Source organism: Equus caballus, chromosome 31 (genome assembly GCF_041296265.1).
Source record: "Equus caballus isolate H_3958 breed thoroughbred chromosome 31, TB-T2T, whole genome shotgun sequence".
Taxonomy (NCBI): domain Eukaryota; kingdom Metazoa; phylum Chordata; class Mammalia; order Perissodactyla; family Equidae; genus Equus; species Equus caballus.
The window spans coordinates 3923256-3949792 of NC_091714.1; the positions used below are offsets into that span (position 1 = coordinate 3923256).

At 44.9% G+C, this 26537-nt stretch overlaps 1 protein-coding gene across 3 annotated transcripts in view; it reads left to right on the top strand.

Annotated features, from left to right (window-relative positions):
* Positions 1 to 7112: 7112 nt before the first annotated feature.
* The window catches only part of PDE10A (phosphodiesterase 10A), a 540491-nt gene continuing 521066 nt past the window's right edge, over positions 7113 to 26537 (top strand). Inside the window, exon 1 of one of the 3 annotated variants that reach the window (XM_070256511.1) lies at positions 7113 to 7757. Coding sequence is in view for 2 of the 3 variants with exons in the window: in XM_070256509.1 (XP_070112610.1) it covers positions 8995 to 9100 (106 nt within the window). In the remaining variant the exon portion in view is untranslated. Of the gene's footprint in view, positions 7758 to 8811; positions 9101 to 26537 lie in introns of those variants that run through there. The other 2 variants (XM_070256509.1, XM_023633143.2) reach the window with 2 other exon arrangements.

Here is a 26537-nt window from a genome sequence, read left to right on the forward strand (position 1 = left end):
GAAGCATTTTTAAAAAGATATACTCAAATGATAAAATTAAATCAGTAAGAATGGGAAAAGGAAAAACCCTAAAACTGAAAGAAAATGGAAACAAACGAATCTAGTCATCTTTCAAATGAAAGACAATGGAAGGGAAATAAATAAAAGAGAACAAATTCAAACAACTTTTGAATACAGTATTTGACTATAGATGCCCTGCATTTTGTACCACATGATGAGAGGTTTTTGGGGAAGAATTACAAACAAATCCTGGCTTCCTTTGGTAGTTTGTCTTTTGTAGTGGTGCGGGCAAAGCAACTGGGGAGCTTTTAGATGCATTAGTATAGGGTTGAGTAAGTGAGTAAGTAAATGCATTGATGTTGTTGGGAGCCAGGAACTGCACTGTGATAAAAGGGATATACATAGATGCCGTGGGGAAAGGCAAGAAAGACTCCAAGACTCCTGACTTCCACAATGTATGAATGTATGCATATGTGCACAAGTATGTTTGTCTATATTTGTGTGTGTGTGCACACATCTATGTGTGTGTGTGTGCTCACTTATTGCCTAGATCGGTCTGTTGCAAGACTGAGAAGAAAAGACACCCCAGTAGCAGTGAGCACCTTTGGTACCCAGATCTTGGTCTCTAATACCACTACAAGGACCAGTGTTCCTTGAGAAATGGCTGATTCCAGCCTGGGTCAAGGTGGGTACAAGCTGGGCCTGAAACATCTTGTGTGCTGGAAATTAAGGACGAGTTCAGAAAATGATGGGGATGTGCCATACGGACCCAGGAGCCAGCTTCAAGGGGCTCTCACTGGTGCTTTTCATGGACCAAATATCAGCAAAATAATTACATACAGAAATGAAGTATAAACCATTAAAAATAAGAATTGGTGGGTCCTTAATACTTTAATACCCATAATATTACTAATTGGTAGATATATAAATTGATAAATTTATGGGAAATTTATGAGAGGGAAAAGGCAGGGCTCTGGCCCATCCCAAGGCTGATGAGCAAATGTGGAGGGAGTGTTGAGTTTGAAAGCCATCATGGCGGGGTAGACCAAGCCAGAACCCTCGGTGGAAGCCAATTCTGGGCAGATTATGATGAGAAGCAGAATGTTCTCTGGATTTTCAAGTGTCTCCCTGCAGACTGCTTATTAGTTGCAGTTGTGAGTGAAGCAAAAAGAGTAATTATATGGTGGAGAATTCAGATAAGACCCTGATCGGGATTCAGATCAGTAGTGAGAACCAGATGGACATCAGAGCCTCCGGATGTGACATTCTGGAAAAGACACAGCCTTCCCTCTGGAGTCTTCCTCCTGAGAATGCATAACCTGAATCCACTCATGAGGAAACATCAAACAAACCCACACTGAGAAATGGCTTATTAAAAATAGAGAGAGGGCGTATCTATATTCTTCCAAAATATCTGTGTCATAAAAGACAGAGAAAGGTTCTGGAAATGTTCCAGATTGAAGAAATCTAAGAAATAAGGCAATTAAATGCAATCCTTGATCATAGACTTACTCCGTTCTGGATCGGGGAGGGATATTCCAAAAGACATTGGGTGGATGGACAAAACTGGAATCTGGATGGAGATTAGCTAAACGTGCAGTCTCAGTGAAGTTAATTTACTAAAGTCAACAACTGGGCTGTGTCTCTATAAGGAAATATCCTTATCTTAGGAAATACACACACTGAAGCATTTCGGGGGCAAAAGGTCAAGAAGTATATAACTCACCCATAACTGATTAAAAAAATAGAGATCGTGCAAGTGACAAAGAAAATGGTGTGAAAGGTTAACGAGAGGTGCATCTGGGTAACAGATGGATGGGTGTTCTTTGTACTATTTTTATTCCTGCAACTTTTCTGTAAATTTTGAGAATCATTTCCAAACAAAAGTGTGAGTGATGAAATCTAAATAGATGAAATATTTAGGATAACCGAGCTAAGCTACTTATGGAAGAACAGGAACAGAGATGATGTAACTGCTATTTCTGCATTTATATGATGGGTTTAAAAATCTGAACATAATGCATAGCTATCACGTCCTTCCTCAAAAAAAAATCCTACATAAAGACTCCACTACTATTTGGCCATCTTACGTCATTTGCCCCCATTTTCCTCATTTATAACACAGAATTGGGGGGCGAGGGGATTAGTCTTGTTAGATAATTGAATGTTCCTTCCAAATCTAGAAATCAGTGATTAGATTCTGAACCTCGACTGTGCTTCTGAATGACTGTGCTGGGTCGGGCGACGCAAAGCCTCCAACTGTGCGGGGAATGGGGACGCCGGTTTCCTGACAAGGTGTTTGCCCAGCAGGCCACATTGTCAAGGCAGGCTGCTCTGATTTTGCTTGTTTTTACCACCTGTTCTTGGAAGTGGTCAGAAGTAACACCCCATCATCCAAAGATCTCACTTCTTGGAACAAGGAGCGCTTAGAAACACTCTTCCAAGAAAAGGGGAGATGGAAAGGTCTCTGACGGTGGGAGGCAGCTCTCGCACTGAGGCTGAGTCCTTTCAGGTGTCAGGAAAAGCCTGAAGCCCCCCTCGATGACGTTTATTCTTAAAGTACTCCTTACGGTCCCAGGAGGTCATTTTGGAAGCTGTAGCATGGGGGCAAGGAAGCACAGGGAGAGTGTGGGGGAGGCCAGGTCAAAGGCGACTTCGTGCCCTCCCAGGGGGCATCCTGACTGCAAAGTCAGGGAATCGCCCTCAGGACATTTGCTGGCTCACACCACTAGCTCACTACCTCTTCCATAGCTTAGATGAGATGACCTTTAAGCCCTTACTATGTCCTGTAATTTGACTTGTTCATCACCTCGATATGGGAAGGGGGTGGCCACTATGAAGGAAGAGAGAATCTCAGCCCCCACAAAGACTTCTCCCCACCAGAAATGAACAAAGTGGCCCTGGTTTATACATCAGTCTCTTGTGAGTCTTCAGCACATGCTCTGACCCCGATCTGCTCAGGTTAGGTCGGTAACCTGGAGTCTCCAGATGTTCAGAGTAGGGGACAGATCTCAAACTGAATTAATCAGGCCACCAAAGTTGAGTCAGCCTGTCCACCTCCTTGAAGACGTCAATTGCCCTGTAATCCTCAGCAAAATTTAACTTATTTTCAGATCCTACTTCAGAAGATGGGCAATCGCGTATGCATTCTAGAACTATTTCCATCTTCCTCACCTCCCACATCCTGTCACTACACACGGCCAACTTGCCTCCCTCTGTCAACTCCACATCCGTGTACCAGCCTCTCTTCTCTTGTCTCACCAACTGTGACCCACTCACCAATTTGCTTTCATAGGACACCATTTCATCTCTTTCTGAAGACCCTTCAAGGCCTTCAGGATACAATCCCAACTCCTTAGTGTGGCCAGAAGGCCCTTCATCATCTGTTCATCCTCCAGCCTGACATGGGTATTCTGAAACATCCCCTCCCCCAGGCCCCTGGGCCTTGTACACCAGCCTCCACTATGGAACCCCCACCAGCCGGGCTCGAGTGTGAGTGGCCCTGGACATGTTCTAAGCCCACCTCTCCTGTTCAAGGTCCTTCCCTCACTGCCTCCAGCACCACACTCAGCCCACGGCCTCTTCTGTGCACCTGCTCACCCCCACCACTGGATCCGAGATCCTCAAGGGGAGATCCTGGCACTTCAAGCTTTGGAACCCCAGAGCTAAATGATTGTTGAATGAATAAATGTTTGACTCATAGACTGGGCATTCCAAAGTTTCAGGCCCTGGAATATTTACTTACTGGATGAACATACTAAAACAAGACTGAGGGAAAGGAGTATGGTGCTCTGAGGACACAAGTCAGCTAGGGGGGCCCCTTGACCTCCAAGAGAGACCTAGAGGCTAGGCACGCCCCTGGGTACCCATGGTAAGCCCTGGGCAGGAAAGCAAAGACCAACACAGAGGAAAAATGAAACAGGGAGTGAAAGAAGCAATTGAAGAAGAAAGTGAGTGGGAAGAGAACGCCGATGCTCCTCAGGAGGCACCCAGAGACCTAACAGTGGTCTTGGGTGGGGGCTCACAGGCTCTCATATGCTTATTTTATTTGGGAACCATTGTGGCAAAGAAAAGGCCCTCCAACAGCTTCCAAACTCACCTTCTTGTATTTACCAACAAACCAGTCAAGCATCTCCTGAATGTGTAGTGAGGGGAAGGACTTCTGTGAGGCTCAGTCTAGCTTTTATGAGATTATAAGCAAAAGCAAAACTCTCCGTCCTCATGAAGCTTGCATTTTAGTGGGGAGATGGAACAGAGAAGGCAAACAAGTCAACCGTAAGTACCGCAAGGAGGACTATGAAGCAAGGACCGGGACAGGAGGGGTCTTGACGTTTTCTGTGTGGTGGTCTCTGGAGACTTCTCCCAGGACGCCCCCGAGTAAAGATGAGGAGGAGGAAGAGAACAAGCCCTGTGTGTTCAGCAGAGAAGGGTCCGGAGAGGGGTCAGCAGGTGCAAGGCTGAATGGGTTTGAGAAAAGGCCTGTGGGGCTGGTGATAAGGGAGCAGGGAAGTAAGAGGCGTAAGGCCAGAGAGGCCAAAGGGCTTGTAGATCACTATAGGGCATTTGGCTTTTACTCGGGGAAGTTGGGAAGCCACTGGAGGGTTTTTAGTAGAGAAAGACGTGATCTCGCATTTTAACAGGACTGTCCTGGCAAGAATAGGGTGAAGGGGGGGCATGGGCAGAGCAGGGAGAGGAGCCAGGAGGCGACAGCAACAGCTCAGACAGGAGGCAGTGGGATTGGGGTGGTGTCAGTGGGGTGGTGGTGGCAGGGACTTGGAGCCTGGCCATAGTTAAAGGCAGAAGGGGCAGAAGTTACCGACAGATGGAATGTGAGCAGTGAAGAAAAGAGGGGTCAATGATGCTCCAATGTTTTTGGCCCTAGGGCAACAGAAAAGAGAACATATTCATTATTGAGGTGGGAAAAACTGAGGGAAAAGTAGGTTTGGGGTGCAGGTAAGATCAAGAACCCAGTTCCAGTCATGTTAAGTTTTCACTGCCTTCTGGACACCCAGGTGGCGGCGCTAGCTAGATACGTGAGTCTAGCACTTAGAGGAGAGGTCTGGGGTAAATGTATAAATGCAAAAGTCTGCAGCCTTCAGATAAGACTTAACACCAGGAGGCTGAGTGAGACCTCCAAGGGAGCAGGTGGTGAGCAAAGATAAGGGGGCCGTGGATTGAGCCCTGGAGACGCTCTGACAGCAGGAAGCTGGGGAGATGTGGGTTCAACAAATGGGACCCACAAGGAATGGCTGAAAAGGTGGGATGAAAACCCAGGGAGTGTAGCGTCTTGAAAGCCAAAAGAAGGATGTGATTACGGGAGAGGGGAACCATGAGGTCTGCCCAACACAGATGGCAAGTGGAGCAAGATGAGGACTGAGAACTGACCTTCACTGGATTGGGCATAGTGGGGTTACTGATGACCTGGGTGACAGCAGGATTTTGCTGAATAGCTGAGATAGAAATCTTAAGACAGTCTTATTGGAGTGGGTTCAAGAGCCAATGAGAGGAGAGAAAGCAGAGACAGAATCTAGGGCAACTGCTGTGCGCTGTTTGTTGTAAACGGAAGGAGAGAAACTGGGTGGGGGTGAGGAGAAGATGGGGCAGCAACAGTTTTTATTCTTTTTGCCATGGGAGAAATGACAGCATGTGTGTGTGTGATGGGAAGGACCCAGTAGACGACTTAGGAGGGAAAACAAAAGGAGTTGTGAAGGCATTTCCTCTAGTGGCAGGAGGAGCCGGGGTCCAGGGTGCAAGTGGAAGGGTGGCTTTTTATGGAGCAGGAGCTCGAGGAGATCTCCTGAGTGGACAACTCGTACAACCTTCTCTGATAGGCTGGGCCAGCCCCGGCTCTGAAGGGCTCAGTGCATCAGTTACGACACTCCTGGGGGGCGCTGCTGTCACCCAGGCCCGGCTCACATTTGTGTCCCGTGTTCCATGGAAGCCTTTGTGTCCGTGTATGAAGCTCCTGCGGTGTGCAGGGCGCCTTAGAACTTTATCCTTTGTATTCCCAGGCGAGAAGCAAGAGGAGCGCTCAGCCGGGGTGGGGGCGGGGCGCGCCGCGTCCCAGTCCGGGTCTCGGTGGGCCTGTCGGTCCGACCGCTCCCGGCAGCAGCGCGCGGGGGGCGCGAGTGCACGCATTCCCGGCAAGCTGGGCTTCGGTGGGAAGCCCGCCCTGCGGGCTCCCTGCAGCCTCCACACGGCACCCTGTCTTCGGCGCACGCCTGGGGGCTCTGGAGCAAAGAGCTCGCGGGCTTGGGCTGACAGCGGTGCGCAGAGGGAAGCGACACCCGCGTCCCCAGCCACTGCCCTGAGCCACGTGGCCGCTCCCCTCCCTTGTTGCTACAGTCCGGGGCATCAGACAGGAGGAGGTTGCGTCCCCATCCCGGCTCTGGGTTGCTCTGGGGCTGAGCGCAGCTTTCTCTCTGTATTGCGTTTTAGCATCGCTGGGGCAGAAAAGACCCCTAGGGTGGAGGGGCATGAGAGGGCAGGCCCCTGCTCTCTTAAGAGTGGTCGTTTGGGGTCCTCCCGCCCGCACGGAGGCGAGGGCGCGTGTCCCTGCTTGGGAGGAGCGCGCCTCACGCGGGCGACATCCCCGCAGACCTGGTGGTCCCCGCGCGCGGGCTCCATCCATTCACTGCGACTCCCAGAGCCGAGCGGCGGCCCCAAGACTCCAACAGAATCTATGAATGGGAAGGGAGAAGAGAAGCAACGTCTGTTTCCACTCTGTGCTTCCCTGCCCCCTCCCCTCCTCCCTCCAGGCAGAGCGAGCCCGATACAAAGTGACAAGGGCAGGGCGGGCGGCACTGCGGGGGCGTGAGAGGGGGTGGGAGTCTGGCTGGAGACAGCACTATTTATAAACTCCGGAGCTCCAGGAGAAAGAGGGCAGGTCGGAGCTCCCCCTCCCTCATCGCCCCAAGCCCCAGAGCATCCCTGGTCCCTCCCCCGGTGGCTTTGATTTCATTACCCCCCTCCCCCCGGCGGGCTGGCAGGTGCGGGGGTGGGAGCCGTCTCCGCGGGAGCAGCCTTGCCAAAGGTCCGGCTGCTGACGTCGGAGCGCCCGCTCCTGTCAATGAACGGCAGCGGCAGCCTGGGGCCTGTCTGGCAACGAGGCTACAGACGTCATCGCCTCCTGTTGGACGCGGGGGGTGTCCGAGCAGCAGCGCCGGCTTAAAGGAAAACTCTCCAAGTTCCAGGCAGCCAGGGAGAGTCTTTCCTTAGAGCACACGCACCCCCGAAAGCCCAGTGCGCGGGGCACACGGGTTGGCACACGCTCGCACAAACGCGCGCACACACACACACGCGCGTGCGCGCGCGCGCACACTCGCACTTATGTTCTCTATAGGTGTGTGGGTCCAAAGTTGCAGCCGCAAGGAGAATGAACTGCAATGGACCAGTCTTGCTTGGCGCCTAGAGCTCTCAGCGCGGCTTTCCTCGAGGCCCCCAGATGGAAAGGAGGGAAAGAGGAATGCCACACACCGCTTGAAGTTGTCTCCCCCCTTGCCAAGAAGATCAGCTCCAAACCCAGGGTGCCCGAAGCCTCGGAATATGCCTGCAGAAGGGAGCAGAAGCGAGCGTTCTTGGAGAGGTCCCGAACTTGGGCCACCGGGCTTGCTCGGCAACTTGCTTGGCGCAGTTCTCCGTGGAGCCCTGGACCCGCTGTGCTGCTGGCCGCTTGCTTGGTTTTTTTTCTTCTCTTGTTTTTAATGTGCGAACTTGAAGCGGAAAACAGCTATGCTCTACGGGCCCGACTTTGGCGGGTGAGTTGGTGGTTCCTTTTATCTATTATTTAACCCTTGAGAGGCCAGAAAAACTTAATTCCAACCTTTTCCCTACTTTTTAAAATAAACTTCCCATCATTTTCCACTGTCCTTTTTGGCAAAGAGAAAATGTGTGTGTGTGTGTGTGTGTGTAGTGTTGGGGGACATGTCTATCTTAGAGGAGGGGTGATGAGTGGAAGTGAGAAAGAAGAAACTTCAGTTTGTAAAGCCAGAAGACTCAAGGGGTGGCAGGGGAGATGAGAGACGGCAGCCACCCTCAGCGCAGAGTGCTCGCCTCCGGGCGACTGCTTGGACCGAGTTTTCCAGCCCCAAGTTCCCTGCGAAGCCTGCCTTCCAGCTGCAAAACGCAGCGGCAGCGATGCTAGACCCGCAGGTGCCTCGGGAGGCGGCCAAGAGAAGCTGCTGGCGTGCCCCCACCTTCCTTCCTCCGTTCAGGGCTTCCCTCCTCATTTCTGAATGGGGACTAGATGCCCCTCCTCTTTCCATCCCACCCTCTGCTGCCCCCTCCTCAACCCCTCCCTCCACTTCCCCAGCCCCTTTTACAAAGGCTCATAGGATGTCACAGAGGAGGAGGGGTCCAGCGTCCCTAGCACCTGAAGGCACCGCAACGGTATTGCGTTCTGCAGCATTGTATTTTCTCCATTCTACCCAATTTTCCTTATAATCCGTTGAAAACACCCACCAGTAAACACCACAAACATTGCTCCCCCACAAGACGCCACTCCTTTATAAACAGACAGAGCCAGGAGTCCTAATGTATAGGACCCCCAAGCCCCACCCCATCCCCCTCCCAAATTAGAAAGAAAGCAGCTGAGGGGCCCAAGGAGCCTCTCCTCTCTGGTTTTGATCTCCCCTCCACTCTGGGCTAACCCTTCTAGTGGGAAGAAAAAGAGGAAGGAGGAAGGAGGGAGAGAGAGAGAGACAGGGAGAGAGAGAGAGTCAGAGCGAGCAAACAGCCCCCTAGACGTAGATGAACTGATTTTAGGCTCTCTGCGCCCGGCCCCAGCCTCCTCCTGCCTTTCCGATCACTCCGAAGGGCCTTCCCCTCTTTAAGCAGCAGCTCCTTTTCCATCCATCTCCCTCCCCGGCCTCTCCTCCCCACCCCTTTCTTCTGTCTCTCTCTCCCCTCCACCTCACTCCACCTTCACTCTCCTCTCTGACGGGGGAGGGCTGGGGGTGGGGAAAGCACACCCCCAAAGCCCAGCCCCGGGCAGAGATGTCGAAGAAACGCAAAGCCCTGGAGGGTGGAGGAGGTGGAGGAGAGTCCCCGCTCCCAGAGGAGGAACCCACTGCCTGGTTTGGGGGCAGCAGCGAGGAGCAAGGTAGGGGGAGGGAGGGAGGGAGAAAGAGGAGAGGACCCGGCTTGAACGTTTTTTGGAGTTGAGATCTCTGCAGGAATGTCTTGGCCTGTCTTGTCAGCTCCCTATGTCAAGCCAACTTGAGTAGACTTTTTTCCCCCACAAATGGGATTTTACATGTCTCCAGGAAATTGGGGGTGGGGTGGGAATGAGCTGATTAGGCTGATGCTGGAGACTCAAATTTGGGTGAACTTGAAGCTCTGGGGGGAGAAGGGAGGGTGAGGTGGGATGGGAGAGGAGGCAGGAAGGGGCCGGGAGATATGCCTTGGGGATGGCTGACCATTTCCCGTCCTCTGCCTGCCTTGCTGTCATGTGCATTGGTGTGACAAACTGTCCGATGGATGTATAGCCTGTATTCACGTCTGTGTGCAGGACACCTGTGTCCGGAGTGTGGGGTGCTGGTACTGTCCCCCTAGTGTTTGTTGCCGGTGAGGGACAGCATGGAGGGACGTTGCTTTCTCCCAGGCTTCTCCAGTCCAGGGATGCTCAGGGTTGCGTCATGTTGAATCCTCATCCTGCACAGGCAGGCCCTTTGCATCCTCCTGAAGTTGGAGGTGAGGCTGAAGCAAAATTTAGTGATGTGTTGTGATTTCAAGGAGAGATGGAGTGGTAAAAGCAGTTGGGTAGTCCTTTGCCTAGAATAATACCAATGAAAAAGTGAAGGTGGAAAATTTCCTATGGAAACAAAAGTAATACTTGGATATTTGATTTCTACATGAAAGAAATCCCAGGCACCTTGTATTTCACATCAAGCCTTCTGGATTTGGTTAAAAGTAGGCCCAAATGAACCAGTCAAGCTTTTCCTGGGCTGAAGTTAAAATCTAAGGGAAATGGACCAGATGCAAATGTTTTGTTATTGGTTAAGCTGTGGAAAGGAGGTGAAGGGACACAGAGGAATGGTCTGAACCCAGGTAGGGAGGGGAACTGTTCTGCATGAGTGCTTTCCTTCCCAGAACTGAGCCTTGTGGTCTCGGTTGGTGGCAGGTGCAGGTCTGAGCAGAGCACCAGGAGCCATGGGTGTGTGTCTCCAAAATGGAGTCGATGGCTCCTCTCCTTTGACGTCATAAGAAACACGAAGTCACAAAAGTCCTTCTTGCACATAAAACGTGAATCTCTGTGTCCACTTGGAACCTTTTGCATGACCTGTTTGCATTGGAAAGCAAAGGTTTGGTCTGGGCTATCCCTGGACAGTGCATTTTGGATTTAATAGAACTAGGTGACAGCAATGCTGGCCGCTTCCCTCAAAAGAGGTTGCATTTTAGAGACTGCCCATGGTTCGACTTTCCTTGCTCAGTTGTGATCTGAGAGCTAAAGTCAGTGCATTTCTGAAATTGATTTTATGGGAAAAATGGCATTTGGTAAGAAATTCAAATATTGCAAATGACTTTATCTGAATGGTTGGTATTTTTCCACCTTTGGGGAGAATAATTTGACGTCACCATGAGTTTCTGACAGATTCATCAACTCCATACGCAGCTTTTGGCTTTGACCTGAGGGTTACTCTCCAAGGCACATACCATCTTCTTTTGGTTAAGTAACTACTGATGTCTTTAGGAACTGACATCACTATCATGGTAAATAACAACCTGGATGCATTTTATGCCCTTTTAATAATTAATGAATGCATGGCTGCCAGTTATAAAAAGAAATAAGAATTGTATTTTAACAAACATTTCTCGTCCTTTTTGTGGAATTGTGTGGTATTAGAATTTAAAAAGCTATGCTCAAGAGGTCTTGCTCCAACTGTACCAAATAATCCCCACATTGCCTAGTGTGATAGGACCCGGCCGAGAATATTTGCAAGTCAGAATAGACAACAGTAAGTACCTATATGCATATTATTCAGAGATTATCATAATTTTGAAGTGATTTCTTGTACAAATTGATTTTATTTTAGAGCTTAAAAATGTCTAATGATTTTACTGTATCTTTTGTATTTGGTAAATAAAAATGATACTTGATAATTGCCTGTGAACAGGTAACTGTAGAAACCATGAAAGGTGTGGAGACCCAACCACCATATTATTGTGAATGTATTTCTTTCGGAAGTGGTAGCCCTGGCACATGCCTAAAGTGGTGGAAATACGTATTTATGCGTATGGTAGGATGTATGGCTGTGCACACTTTGACAATGGACGATGGAGAGGTCAGGTGGACACGAATGTTTGAGTGACAGGTGGGTATGCACGTGCGCCAAAACGACACTTCCACATGGTTCTCCACTTTTAAGGAACTGGATCTCCTCCATCTCTTCAACTTAATGCTGTTGCTGATTTTCCTTTTGGTTTCTCAGCCAAACTTGACAATATGCACACTGGAGGACGGAGAAAAGTATTTACATCAGTCTTGCTGACCTTGAATATCAGAAGGGGCTTAAGTTGCAACAACTTGGAAGGCCAATGTGTTTGTTCATTTCAACCATTGAAAGTATATTACAGCATGTATTAAATTAAGGCAATTGGAAATTAAGTTTCAGTGGTAGTCATTGATTTTAAGACTCTGTGTCAGCAGGTTGGCTTGATCTAAAATTTTAAATAACCAATAAGCATATAGGCTGCCTGGAGAATGTGGTGAGAACTTTGAACATAAGAACATTGGTCCTTCTCACGCCCTCTCTTGCCACTAATCTATGCCAGGGTGCGCACAGGCCCCAGTCATAGATGGGTAGGCACTCACTTCAGGTCCTTTGGGGATATTTCCTGGTTGTCGTGTTTTAATGGCTCCTGTCTTGTTAACAGTTCCTCTTCAGGAGATTCCTTATAGGGATGAAGGTAAGATCATACATGGGTGATTGTGAACACACATAGATGGTTTTAGTTTTCTCCCTGACCTGATGGCTCCATCCTATTTCATTTAGCTGAGTAAAGGGGAATATCAAGCGCACTGTCATAGCTTTGGTTGGACGTTTCTTTGGACATGCGTTGAGGTCATTTGATGTGTGTGTGTGTACATATGAAATCATGGTCAGAAAGTGATCCTCCTGTGGGCCCCAGCTGACTCTGTGTCCAAGACGTGTTCAGACCATACCGTGGAAGATATTTGCCTAAAGTGTTAAACTTACAAAGATTTCATCTTTACAACTTGGAGAAATTTGGTGTGCAGATGGACAGTGCTGGCCACAATTTTTCTTTGCTTTGCTTTTGTTTTGCTTTTCATCATTGCTTTGATCTTAGACACAATATTAGGTTACAATGTTCAGTTAGCTGTGAAGGTGATGGATATGTGGGAGACCGTAGGGGAAGAGTCTCTGATGAAAACATGGAATAATTACATTTATTGATTTTTATACTGTAAGAGGATACTTCTATTTTTGTCCTTCTCTTCACATTAGTCCCTTTTCAAGGAATTATAATTTACTTAGAAACTTTGGTTTAATCACAGGATATTTCATGAGTTACTCTACGCTGAGACGCAACATCAAGCCCCGTTTCACCATAGTTACCGTCTAGGTAGAAACCTATTCCCTTAGCCTCTGTAGGTTCCTTGAAATCCATCTCCATTCTCCCCCTTCCCGACTCTCGTCCTAATTGTTCTCCATTGCTTTGTCTTCTAGTTTTAACTCATTTCTTTTAAGCTGAATTTTGGGTATAAAATGATGTCAATTGTTTTTTATTACATTCAGTTAATCTCACGAATAGTTTAAAAATAAGTAGTTTCTATTTTTTTATGAAATTGGTTAAGCTCCTATCCAGTCTGGTTTTCTGGATTCCTGCCCCTGTAGGGTTTAAGGTCACCTAAAGGGGCACCTCTGCACCAAGGGACTCTGGGCAGGTCTGAACAGTATCTACAACCTACTCATACTTTACATTCCTCAGATTTCTTGAGCCGCAGTGAAACCGTCTGTGGGTAGATGTTCTTTCGTCGTATGAGTTAATGACTGAAGTAAATATGTGGTTTCCTATAACCATGTAGTCTTTGACATCATCAAGGTGCTAGGGTTTCGTGGCTTCTCTGTATTATTAACAGGTTGTTGCTTTGGGGGCATCTGGAACTGGGGGTGGAGGAAGCAGTTTCCATTCGATGCTTCTAAATCTAATTAAAGGCAAACATCTAGAGTGTTAACTGACCTACATCTGCGTAACCCCCTAAAATCAGTTGGCATGATCTTTTTTCCCAACAGATTAATTTTTTAAAGATAATTGATCAGAGTGGCTGTTGTTTTTATAATTATGAAGAATCTCTTAAAGGATGATATATAATCATTAATACAAAAGAGTGGGCATGACCCTTGGAAGAAGAGATCGATGTTAAAGAAAACAATCTCACGTGGATGCATTCTCCAGCAGTTTGATGACAGAGAGAGTTAGAGCTCAGATATTTTTCAGTTCTCATGTTACTTCCCCTGGCTGCCCCAGGAATGCCATTGCTGTGTGGTGTGCCAACGACAGTGGAGGAGAGAGGAGAGTTTGGGGAAAAAGTAGTGCGAGAATGCAGGATGGAATCCAGGAGTGAGTCCTCACACTGAACCAGGAAGGAAGTTACATGTGTCTTAAAGACAAAAGGCACCCCAGTTGTCTGTTTCGTCATCTGTGACATTAGAAGGTTGAATGAGAAGACCCGGATGGTCAAATTTCTAAGATTTTGACGATGATCATGTGGAGAAATGGATAAACCATAGGCGGACTCCAGTCTAGATGGTAACCCACAAAGGAAGCAGATGAGGGGCAGTTCATATTGACCCGAAAGGACGAGGAGAGGAAGTTACCTAAAATCTGCACAATCTGAGGGGCCTGGTTGCTGGGTGGTACTTTCTTTCTGGAACCACAGGAGCTCTGAGCGTGATGCAGTATTTGCATGGGGCATCTCTTTGTCTATAGGGTAGCAGCAACTCTTCCTTACATCATAAGCAGTTTATAATTATGCCCCTGCTTGCTGATCCTTGCCCTGCTCCCCAAAACCACACGCCTTCCCCCTTCCCACAAGGCAAGAAGCAAGATTGCAAAGAAACAGAGGCGAGGCTGTGTAGCCATGCTTCCCCCAGTGCTTCCATGGCTGCATTGAGTTCTGCAAATGGAACCTTGGCTTCTCAGGTAAGCGGAAATCACCTTCATCTCGTTAGCCCGAGGAGCATTTTTAATGAAAGAACTGGTCAACTGTGACATGAAATTTTTAAGAGCTCCTTGACTTTCTCTTTTCTTCTTTGATGAATACAAGATAGAAATCACAATTATCAATATCATAATATTATATATATACACACATATGTGTATTATATACACGTACACACATGCTCATGGTAGAGAAACAGTCAAATATCACAAGAGTGTATGCAGAAAAGATACATAATATGTCCTCCTCCAACACGTTCTCCAAAGGTCACCAATGTTACAAGGTTCTTATGTTGCCAGCCAGAAATGTTCTGTGCATATACAGATTGACATATGTAATATCACATTCTTGCACAAACACAAGCCTCCTCTACTCACTTTTCTCCTTGTACCTTTCCTTATTCACTAACTTACGTCTTGGAAATTTGTTGGCATATATAGAGTTACTTTATTTTTCTTGTCAGTATAGTATTCCTTGGCACAATGTACCATAATTGATTTCATTCTTATTGAATGGTACTCAAGTGGCTAGTCTTTGGTTTGGGAAATAACCTGTCATAAGCAACTGCACAGTATTTTTGAAAGCACATATGTAAATTTGTATGTTGGTAAATTCTTAAATATAGAAGTTGGTTCAAAGAGATGATAATAATTTAAACTCTACCAAGGGCCTATTTGTCCACTCCTGCCCCAATTTTCTTATGCAGTGTGATCTTCTATCAGTATGGACACCACACTTTGGGAACCAAAAATTGGAGTATTTGGCAAACATAAGCATGCTCCTCAAAACAGTGGGATGGAATATTTGAAGTACGAACAGTTCTAGATGTCGGGCGATTGCAGCTTTGATGGATTTTAGGATTTTGGGGACCGTTTTTCTCTTACTCTTTGCTTAAAGTGGATGAACAGTATTGTCCGTCTCAGTTATAAATAGGCACAGGCTTGCGATTTTGCTGTAGAATATACATTGAGGGAATTTAGGTAATGACAGAGAAAGAACTGTGTTATTTAAAAATGTGTATTATTTTAAAATAGGATCCTAGGACTCTTTCTGGGGAGATCCATGAAAATTATAATTGGTATAAGTATTGCTCTTGAATGCTCATGAAACTGCAATGATAAGTCTGGGTTTTGTGACTTGCACACATTTTATGCATTTAGAGATTCTTAAATATTGTCAGTTGGAATATAAACTCATAAAGGGCAGGGAGAGTGTCTTACCTGTGTGTGTTTACATAGGACTTCCCCTGGGAACTGATAACTCCTGTCTTGTTCACTCTTTTCTCCTTGCCCCTGTTACAGTGCCTGGTACATGGTAGACACTCAGTAATTTCTTTTTGAATGAAATGATAACTGTTTCTGTAACCAGAGCAACTTGAGTATTGAGTATTCTATTTAAGAGTGATCATGATAATTCTACTTGTAAACGGCTCAAGATAAGAAAGAGTATTTACATGAAGCGCTAAACATTTTTCATTCATGATAGAAAGTTGCCTCTGAGATTAAGTTTACACAGGTGATTAAAACACAGTATCACATGTTTATAAACATAGTTTTTCCTTAGCACCAAATTTTAAGATGTTGCCTGGTATGAATGTGTGAGAGAGAAGTAGAAACATGTTCTCCTCTCTTCCCACTTTTTATTTTGAAAAGTGTCAAATCTGCAGAAAAGTTGCAGGAGTTGGACAATGCATGCTTATATACTCTTCAGTTAAATTTACCAATTGTAACATTGTGATACAGGGTTTAACTTCATTTTTGATGCTTGACTGCTGACAGCTTTCAGATCCCACCACTCAGCTTCCCCTTCTGCTCCACATCTGGGCAAGCTGATAAGACTGCTCGGGTGGTCCTTCCCTTGGTGCCAGAGGGAAGCTCAGCCCACACAAGGCCTGACCCTACACGAGAACCCTCACCCCATAACAACAATAAAACCCATACTTATCTCCTTGCTCTCTCAAGCCATAGTTGGACATGCTTGGGAGTCTGCCCTGCTCCCCTTAGAAAACCTCATTATCTGATCAATGAGCTTTTCCATACCCTCTTGGTGCATGTGTGACATTAGCAATGTTGACGTTGGCTCAACATCTGAACCAAATTTTGGGTGGGTGGGGGGGGGGGCCCATTCCACTCTTGCAGAATTGTATGACAAATGTTTGGCTTCATTTTCTCCTTTTCCTCACCTTCTTCTTTCTCTCACACCTATTATTATTTTTGGCTGAACCACTTGAAAGTTATTTGTAGCCATCATGATGATCTAGATACTTTAGAGTTATTTTCTAAGAGCAAAGAATTCTCTACATGACCAAAATCCAACAACCACACTGAGAACGTTTCACCTCGATATAATATTATCTAGGGTGAGCACATGTTCAAATTTCCCCAACGATAGCCTGATTTTTTCCTCTATCTAGGATCGAATGAAGAATCATAGGTGACATTTAGTTGTCACATTTCTTTAATCTAGAAATGCTCCATGTCGTTCAGATTTTTGAAGAATCCAGGTCAGTTATCTTTTAGAAATTCCCAATTTTAATTAACCTGGTGTTCCCTAATGATTAGATTCAGGTTAAACATTTTGAACAAGGATACTATCTAGGTGATGTTGTGTCCTCTCAAGATGTCACATGAGAACCCACAAGATGTCACTTGGTCCTGTCTTTAGTGATGTTAAGCTTGATCGCTTGGTTAAGGTGATGTCTGCCAGACTACTCTACTGTAAAGAGAAGTTGAAACACGTTTTTATAATTCGCTGCTTATGCTATGGCAAAATCTCTGCCTGAAAAGTCTAAAATGTTGACCACTATAAAATTGTATAAATTTGGATTTTGCTTACATGCCTATATGTTTCTTTTTAATTGAGCTGTAACATTTTCAGAAAGTTCATTTTCTTAGGTCAACAGCATAGGTAAATCTTAGGTGAGCAGCTTAATTCATGTTAGCATATATACATACCCAGATGAAGAGATAGGACATTTCCATCATTCTAGAAGGAGCCCTGTGCTTCATCCCAATCAAACCACTTCTCAAAGGTGAGCACTACTCACTATTCTGAACTCCATTGCCGTTATTTCATTCTGCCTGCTTTTGGACTCACACACATGGAATCAAACAGCACACAGTCTTTTGTCTGGGTTCTTTTCCTAGGCATTATGTCTGTGGGATTCATCTATGTTGTAACAGTAGTTTGTTCGAGTGCCAAGTAATATTGCATTAATATTCCACAGTTTATTTGTTCTTTCTACTATTGATGAGCATTTGAGTTGTTTCACTGTTGGGGCCATTACAAATAAAACTGCTGTGAAACATTCTTGCACATGCCTTTTGAAAATAGATCCTACATTTCAATTTCTAAAATCATTTGCGTAATGTTCTTTATCAGTCATCAGAGTCCATCAGTGAAGATGTTTGATTTTCTATAAGTATGTCTGAATATTATAAACCTTACATCCATGAGAAAAATCCTTGATGCCCTCCACATAGTTTAATGTGGCCACATTGGCAATCCAGATATAGGATCTAGATAAATGAGCTGGATCTTATTCTTAATAGTAAAATTCTATACATAATTTTGACTCACACAGTTATTCCTCTGTTTCATGGGTATTGAATTTGATCCTTATTCATTTAAGGAGTATATTGTGCTTGCTTTGCTGAGTCTGAAGGAGGAGGTATTGAGAAGGAAGATGGAGTGTCAATGGGGTATAAAGTCTTCAGGCGAAGTGTGCTTATAGGGCAGATTCCTTTCCATCTGTTTGGGGAAAGCTAACCCAGTTCAGGAATCTCCACTGAGCAAGGTCCACCTCATTTCAGGAAGGGAGTATAACCAGGAGGGCCATGTTCTCTTTCCGAAATGATCCTTGCGCGCTGTGGTGACTTTGATTTCTGCCTCTTCCTATTTTTCTACTTGAAGGTGGGCAAAATGGCAGTCACTTGCCTGGGTTAACTGTGAAAGAAGACAAAGGGACAATGTGACTTTATACCACCCCTTGCCCTGAAATAATAAAACTCATGTTTAGGTAACAGGTGCTGTAATGAGGTGGAGGACTCCCAATTATCTTAACATTTAGCACCAGAATATCTCCCATGAAGGAAAGTATCTTTGTTTGGAAATACTTTGATGTGTGACAACAGTAGAAGGTGAGACCCTGGGGCCTCAGGTGCAGGGGTTTCAGTCACTCCAGCAAAAGGGAGAGTCACTGAGTGTAAAGAAAAGAGAATGTGAGGGAGAGAGGAAAGGAGGAGGGTTTGGGGTTCAACTCAGAAGAGGACCCCTGCTATCAGTTCGGTAGATAAGAATTCAGAACCCAGGATGACTGCTAGTGACTGTGTGTTAATTTGATGCGTGGTGTGGGCTGTACGCCTCTGTGTGACCTCAATTCTTTGGTAAGTCTACCAAATTCTTAAACATTTCAGTTGTAAATGGAAACCAGTGAAGGGCCTGAGTCTCATGTCTGCGTTGTCATGGCGTAGACCTGAGCGAGCTCGGCCGGAAGTAGCAGCCAGACACAGATGAGACCCTGAGGACTGAAGTCCTACAATATTTTCAGAAATACTGATAAGGCTTTGAGTATCTCCAGGCTGGAATAGTGTGCTATTCAGGGCAAATCTCTCAATCTCAAGGCCTGACTTTGAGCTGTATTTCACCATATTTTCCCCCTTGCTTGAAGTTAATTTGTACATCATGATTGTAGTCACAGCCGAAATTCCTGTTTTTAATGTGGTATCACCTGTGGCTTGATGTTTGGCAAAAGAGTGCAAAGCATTTTTACAACCCTGGTTTCATTCAGATCCAGTCGATTTCGGTGACTCAGTCTAAAATCATTAAGATTGGGGCCGAATCAGCTGTGTATCTTAAATGATAAAAATGATAACTAACATGTATAAATGACAATAGCTTAGCAAGTGTAAGGAGTTTTCTTTAACCTCATTACGACTGTCCAAAGTATGTGGGAAAAAACAATTTGCCCTAACATACAGGAAAAATCAATTAGCAACTGATAGTTTGTCAGTTTAACGTCTTGCTCTCTGCTTAATATTAAGCTCCTTCCTTGCCCTATCCTTCCAGTTTTAGTTGCTCTGTCTCTCCAATTGTCAGACTTCTGAGGTCATCGTTATTTGATTGTCTGAAATGCAGCACAAAAGAATTGCAAAGTGGAATTGAAATGTCAACACAGTTCTCGTGAAGTCCATGAGCGTGATGTTGGGGACAGCTCCACTCATGTGCTAAGCCGCTGAAAATAAGTTAGACTCTCCTCTGAGGAAAGGAAATTAACGAGGATGATCCAGTGTCCCCACTTGTGTATATTTCTATCCCGTCCTATTCTATTCATCAGATATCTTCTGGGGAAACACTTGACCTGTGCTCAGTGCTGGCCACACAGGGCACTCAGGAACGGGCACGGCCCCCGGCGTCACTGTGGGGACATGATGTTTAACTCATAGGACAAAATGCTATCTGATATTTTTAAATTTTGCTTCCTTTTTTGTGGTTGACCTCTCCTCCTGAGAATGTATTCTCTATAAAGGCAGAAATCTCTTTGGTCTTTTTTCCAGTGTACCTCTAGCAGTTAGAATAAATATTGGCAAGTATCGTGTTTCATAAATATCTGTTGAATGAATGTATGAACGAATGATTGAGCTTCCTTTTTTAGTGGAACTTTTCTGTAGACTTAGGATGCACAGAATGTATTATAGAAACAGGCTCAGGTGGACTTTTAGAAGAGGCCCCCAGATGGACCATATGCCCCCAGCTCTTCCTGCTCAGTCCTCCTGTGTCATGAGGACCCTCTCAGTTGCAAGTGGTGTGATCCAAAGAGAATGAGCTGCAGTGGCAGGGGGTTTTCAGGAGGTCCCTGGGACAGTGCCCAGAATCCAGGGAGAGCCAGAGATAGAGGAGCAAGACCTGCAGCCTCGCGCTTGGCTGCTTCTCCTGCCTCCCCGTTCCTCCAGGTAACAAGGAGAACAGCAGGTTAGACCCTTATGGCCCCGGAGCAGAGAGGAAAGAAAACCTTTCCCCACCAGCACTGCCAAAATATCCCAAAGACAGAACTTCTCATTCTCCTAGATGGGGCAGGGTCTATTTCTAGAAGAAAGTGAGAGGCCAGAATGTGCATCATATACAATAGCCACGCGCCGCTCTCTCCCGTGCCGGGCTCCCTCACTGAGTACCAGCAGCCCCATGGCTGCCCCTTCTCCTATAAGGAAATTGCCAATGCTTCTTTTTTTTTCTAGTAAAATGAAGTACAAACACTCTCCTTCGGCATTAAGGTCTGCCACACTGTGGTCCCAAAGGAGATGTCAATGAGATGGTGGATATGCCATTGCCTTGTCAACGAAAAATGGTGACAAAAAGGTAAAGCCTTAAGATCTTGTGCTCACCTCCCATTCCTCACTTTATAGGTACCCTACCATTCAGCTAAATTGATATTTACTTTTCACGAGGCTTATGAAATTTCCTCTGCCCAGAACTCCTATTCCCGCCTCGGTCTGTCTTAGTGGAAAGCTTAGTCATCATTGGAGCCCTTTCCGAATTTTTACCTCCTGCGAGAAGTGGATGTCATCTTCCCTAGGGGGCGGGAACTTTCCTTCCTGAGTCTAGAGCCCCAGGTGCTGTCTTACGGACTCAACACTCAACATTCAGTGAGGTGTGAGGATCATCTCCACAGTTTCTGGATCCCTCTTTCTCCCATTGGCCTGAAAGATTCTAGAGACGAGGAGTTTTTTCATCTACCTTCTTACAGTCATTAGAGTGACAAGTTATCCCTTGTCAAAAATGTATGCATGAAAGAGGAGGAAAGATACGATGAAACAAAACCACAGGTATTTGAACTGATAAGCTCTTTGCTAATTCCTAGTGATAGTCTGTATATGGTGTGGGAAAGCAATGTGAAAATTACCATAAACATTAGTAGCGTTATTTAAGAATTATTTAATGATTTAATAGACTGATTCAAGTGGTGTTTTGATGATAGAAAATATAAGGATAAAGCATTTTTTGCTTCAATGGCTGGTTTACAGGGTGGATAATTCATAAGCAAAAATGCTTAAGCTTTGTTAAGAAATTCTGTCCTGTTACTAAAAAAGGAAATTGACCAGACATACAACAGGCTGAATTGTGATAGAAAAAACAACTTACATGGAAAACATGTTACTAAAACAAGTAATGCCCGGTCATTGCACATTTATTCAGATATTCCTGGAAAAGCTCTGCTCACCCATCCTAGGGTGGGTGTCTTGGACTCACTGTGTTGCTCATCTGTCTTTATCTTCCCAGTGGCCACCTTAATATACCCTGTACATCTTTAGACTGCCAAGAACTGCTGGATGTTTCTTCCGCATGTTTGTTTTTAAAAAAAGATTCTAAGCTTTGTTAATGCAATGCATTCCTTAGTCAACTTCAACTAGCTTCAGTAAAGCTTCCTTTTATCTTTCACTCACAAAACATATGCAGGAATCCTTGGAGACCTCAATTCCATAACATTTTGGAATGGTCTCAACCAGTGTTTGTCAAATTGTGGGTAGCAACCTATTTGTGAGTCATGAAATCTATTTTTAGTGAGTCCTAACCATATTTCTAAAAACTGAATGGAATCAGGGAGAAGATGAGGGAGAGGCTGAGGGGGAGGGAAGAAGAGAGGAAGGGAGAGGAGGGGAGAAGAGTGTCAGAGTGAATCCAGCAGAACAGGCTGGTGTTTAGTGACTTGTACGTGTGTTTGGGCCAACTGTAGCATAAATTTCTTATTGTGAGTTGAAAAAGTAACGAAACCCCTGGTCTAGACCATATTTTATGGATATTTTGGTGGCAGTGGACAGCCTGCAACGCCAGAATTCTTATGGCTTCTTGGTGAAAAAGAATAAATTAATAATTTAAATGAGTTTATTCATCTAAAAAAATTAAAGCAAATCTCTTTGGATTAAGGATTGTCTCCAGGAGGGCTCAGAACTGCCTTTGTTAACTGAAAGTGGAACACGTTAACGCAGCAGCACCTACAAGCCTTCAGCCCCAGGCGGCTTAGGACGTCCCTGCTCTGTGGGAGCCGCCCTCTCTCAGCCGTTCTGGGGCAGCTCCGAGAATGTGCTCTGTTTTACCGACATCTAACACTGCTTGTGTGAACCTTGGCTTTCCAGCCAGATTGAAACAGTTTTAAGGACATGATCAAGTCTTTGTTCTAGCTATTCGTCCAGTCATGAGCACAGAGGAGGCATTCAACAAGTAACTTTGTGTTCATGACTGAGAGACGGAACACCCGTCAGCATTGTTGGAGAAAGGGGAGAAAAGGGAAGACAGGAAGATGGATGAGAAGGTGTCAGGGCAGATCAGACGGCCCAGGTGCAGAGCCTGAGACCAGCTTGGAGGAAGCGATGCAAATCCCTTCCATCTTTGCGGGCAGCGATGCCCACCAGTAGCTAGAATCCTTGTTCCCAGTGGCTCCATCCAGCGAGTAGAACAGAACGTGTTCCACCTTCCACGATAGAATGAGAGGTCTGCTCTCTTTTCTAAAATTATTTTTATGCTCTTGAAAACTTTTCACCCTAGTTTGGAATCTTTATGTGCCTGGGCAGTAATTATCTGTTTTTTTTTTTTTTATTTATTTAAGTGAGATTCTTGTAGGCTGCTTTTGTCACAGAGCGTAGCTTTTCTTCTCACCCCCTCACACCCCAGGAGGCTGGACTTTAGCCTCCCTTATTTGTGCTTTGATTGCTACTTTGTCAGGTATCACTTGTTATTTTATACTTTAAAATGTTTGAAGTGAAATCACAGTCAATGCCATGGGTACATATAGTTCTTTACTTTTCTCCTTCAAGTGTGTAATCTGACTAGTCTGGATTTAATAGGTAAAGAGGTAAAATAATGAGATAAGTAAATAAAAGCTTTGTGCCTGCCTACATGCCAATTTGCAAAAATTAATGCCAAATTATCTTTGGAAATGTCTGGTACAGCTGTGGTTTCCAGGACTGCTTCAGCCCCTAGGTCTGATGACTTAAACTTTCTAGTTCTCCTTTTAAACATTAGCGGCAGTAAATTACTATTGTTTTACTCCCTTTTCTCCCATCTTCAGTAAAATATATATGTAAAACATGGTTCTTAATTGGTGAGGCACCATTAACAATTTATGTCTGAGTTTGGATCAAGAGAGAAAGAAAAGAAAATGAAAGTTTCACGATCACAATCACATGTTTGCTATCTACAAAGCCCTGGAGAATTGCAATGGATGAAGGACGAGAATTTATTTTCCCAGACCTTAAGGAATTTTTCCATCTTTATAGGAAGATAAGAATGTGTTACATGAGCCATTAACTGAGCAACTTCATGGAAGTCATCCAAAGGGTTACCAAATTTCTAGATGGGAGTACTCCATTTCTCCCAGGCTTGCTCGAGCTGAATCAAAGATGGCCTTGAACTTCTTGCCTGACATGCTCATTAGGCAGCGAGGAGCCATTCCTCACGTTTAAGCATGTTGGATTTTTTGTTTTTATTTTTTTAATTTTTTCCTTTTTCTCCCCAAAGCCCCCGGTACGTAGTTGTGTATTCTTCATTGTGGGTCCTGCTAGTTGTGGTATATAGGACGCTGCCTCAGCGTGGTTTGATGAGCAGTGCCATGTCCGTGCCCAGGATTCGAACCAACGAAACACTGGGCTGGCTGCAGCAGAGCGTGCGAACTTAACCACTCGGCCACGGGGCCAGCCCCTAAGCGTGTTGGATTTATTAACTAGATAAACTTTAGATAAATATTAAATTTTGGATAATTATTAACTAGAGTCCGCTTCTGTGCAATTTTTAAAATTTGTTTAAAAAAGATTTCTATATAGCAACTCTCACTAGACTCAAGAAGGCCCACTGAAATTTCCTTTTCGTGGGGTCCAACTCATGTTCTGATAATGTTTTCTTCAATGCACGGTCTTTGCTGTAATTTTATTCATTTATTCTCGAATTAAAAATAAATACAATTGGTAAAAATTCAAAAGATGCAAAAGATGTATAATAAAAGAGTCTTCTTTTGTGCCTTTTAGTGTTTCTAGGTTTTCTTCATATGGATATTACCCATTTCCTCTAAGTTTATTCTTAGATATGTTTATCCCTTTTTAAAATTTCCCTTCAAAATGGAATAACTTTTTCCATTAAATTTTTTATATTAGTTTCTCATATGTGATAAACGCTATGGATATATTTATAAACTGATTTTTAAATTTTGAATCAATCAACTTACAGAAAAGTTGCAAATACAGTAGAAAGGACTTTGTTCTCTCAACCATCCATTACCCTGAATATTTTGGGGCTCACTTTCTACAAACTAGGACATTCTTCTGCATGAACACCACACAACCACCGAAATCAGAAATGACATCGATGCATCTCTACCATCTAACCCTCAGACCCCGTTCAAGTTTTACCAATTGTTCTAGTGACGTCCTTAACAGCAGAAGGATCTACGCCAGATCCGGAGCCGCCAGAATCCAGAGCCACCCGTGGCATTTGTCTCTTTGCTCTCCTTCAGTCTGGAGAAATTGTTGAGTCTTTTACAGACCTTCATGACCTTGGTGTTTGTGAATATTGCGAGCAAGTTATTTTGTAGGGTGTCTCTTGGAGTTTGTTGTGATGTATACTCATTGTTAGATCCAGACTATGCCCCATTGGGAGGACTATCATAGAAATGATGCTGTGTTCTTACTGCGTTTTGACAGGTGGCCCACGCATTGAGTATGTCCTATTACTGATGGTGTCCACTTTGACCACTAGGTCACTTGATCAAGGTGGTGTCTTCCAATTTTCTCCCTTATAAAGTCACACTCTTCCTCCTTGTGAGTAGTGAGGAATTTGTGGGAAGGTATTTTGAAACCAGGTAAATATTCTTTTCCTCTTCAAACTTTCCATGATTCCTTGATTGATTTACATGACTTTGGACTCATGCTTTCCTATTTTGTTTGAGGGGTTATGATACATTACTACCACTGTTTATTTTGAAGCTCAAATTGTCCCAGATGTGGCCACCAAGAGCCTCTTCAAGGTAGCTTCTGTAACTTTCAACATAAACATCTCTGTCTCAATCTTGATCTCTTTCTCTATATCTGTATCTACCTATATAGAGGGACTGAAACATACACTATCTCCATAAACACATTTACCATTTACATCTGTAATTTTTTTCTATGCCTGTCTATAGTCAAAGTCAGGAGCTCACACCAACACCTTCCTTTCACTCCAACATCACCGGGTTCCTTCTAGTTTTCTCCTTTTTCATATTTGTAGCTTTCTTCTCTGACAGTGACAGACCCGGCTATGTCTACATCTGTATGCTATTTGATCGATTTTTCTGTTTGTCACCAATCTCCTGTAACTGCTGCCACCCCCTCACCTGTGTGGACCCTCTCCTCACCTATCCAGGTCCTGAGACCCAGATCTGGGTCTGGACCACCACAACTCCATCTACATTGGCCTCAGAGAAGCTACCCTTGACCTCGGCAAAGGTGCTTGTCTTGTCTGGCCCAGCTAATGGCTTTGGGACTGAATTGTTCAGGAAAGGAATAGAAAGAGGAAGAAGAGAAAGTGTAAGAGGAAGAGGAGCAAAGGGTATTTGAATGCTGATTTTGGCTTATCTACCTTACTGACTTCTTATGTCGTTTATATTTGCTATTCAGATTATTTTTTCAAGTACCTCAGATAGTCAGTTGCAAGTAATGGTAATTTTACTGCCCCTTTCCAAATTTTATACCTCTTTTCTTCCTCATCTGATTGTATTGTCTAATATTTCCAGAATTTCGTTAAACAATAACAATGATAAAGACTTTCTGGGAATGCTTCTTTTTTCCCCCACTTGCCATAGTGCTGCCTTTTGGGTAGAGACGGCTAAATTTCATTAGGGCCATCATTCTTTTTTTTTTTTTTTTTTTTTTTTTTTTTTTTTTTTAAAGATTTTATTATTTCCTTTTTCTCCCCAAAGCCCCCCGGTACATAGTTGTGTATTCTTCGTTGTGGGTCCTTCTAGTTGTGGCATGTGGGACGCTGCCTCAGCGTGGTCTGATGAGCAGTGCCATGTCCGCGCCCAGGATTCGAACTGACGAAACACTGGGCCGCCTGCAGCGGAGCGCGCGAACTTAACCACTCGGCCACGGGGCCAGCCCCGGGGGCCATCATTCTTAAATGCAGACCTGATCCTGTCACATCCTTGATCAAACGTGACCCCATCACACCCCTGTATCAAACCTCTAGATGGATTCCCATTGATCACAACACCCCCAATATGACCTGTGAGGCCCCACATGCTCCAACGTCTGCCTCTCACTCTCCAGCCTTGCCTCAGGTCTTTTATTCATAGTTTTCTTCTTAATCAAGGGTGGATGCTGGATATGGA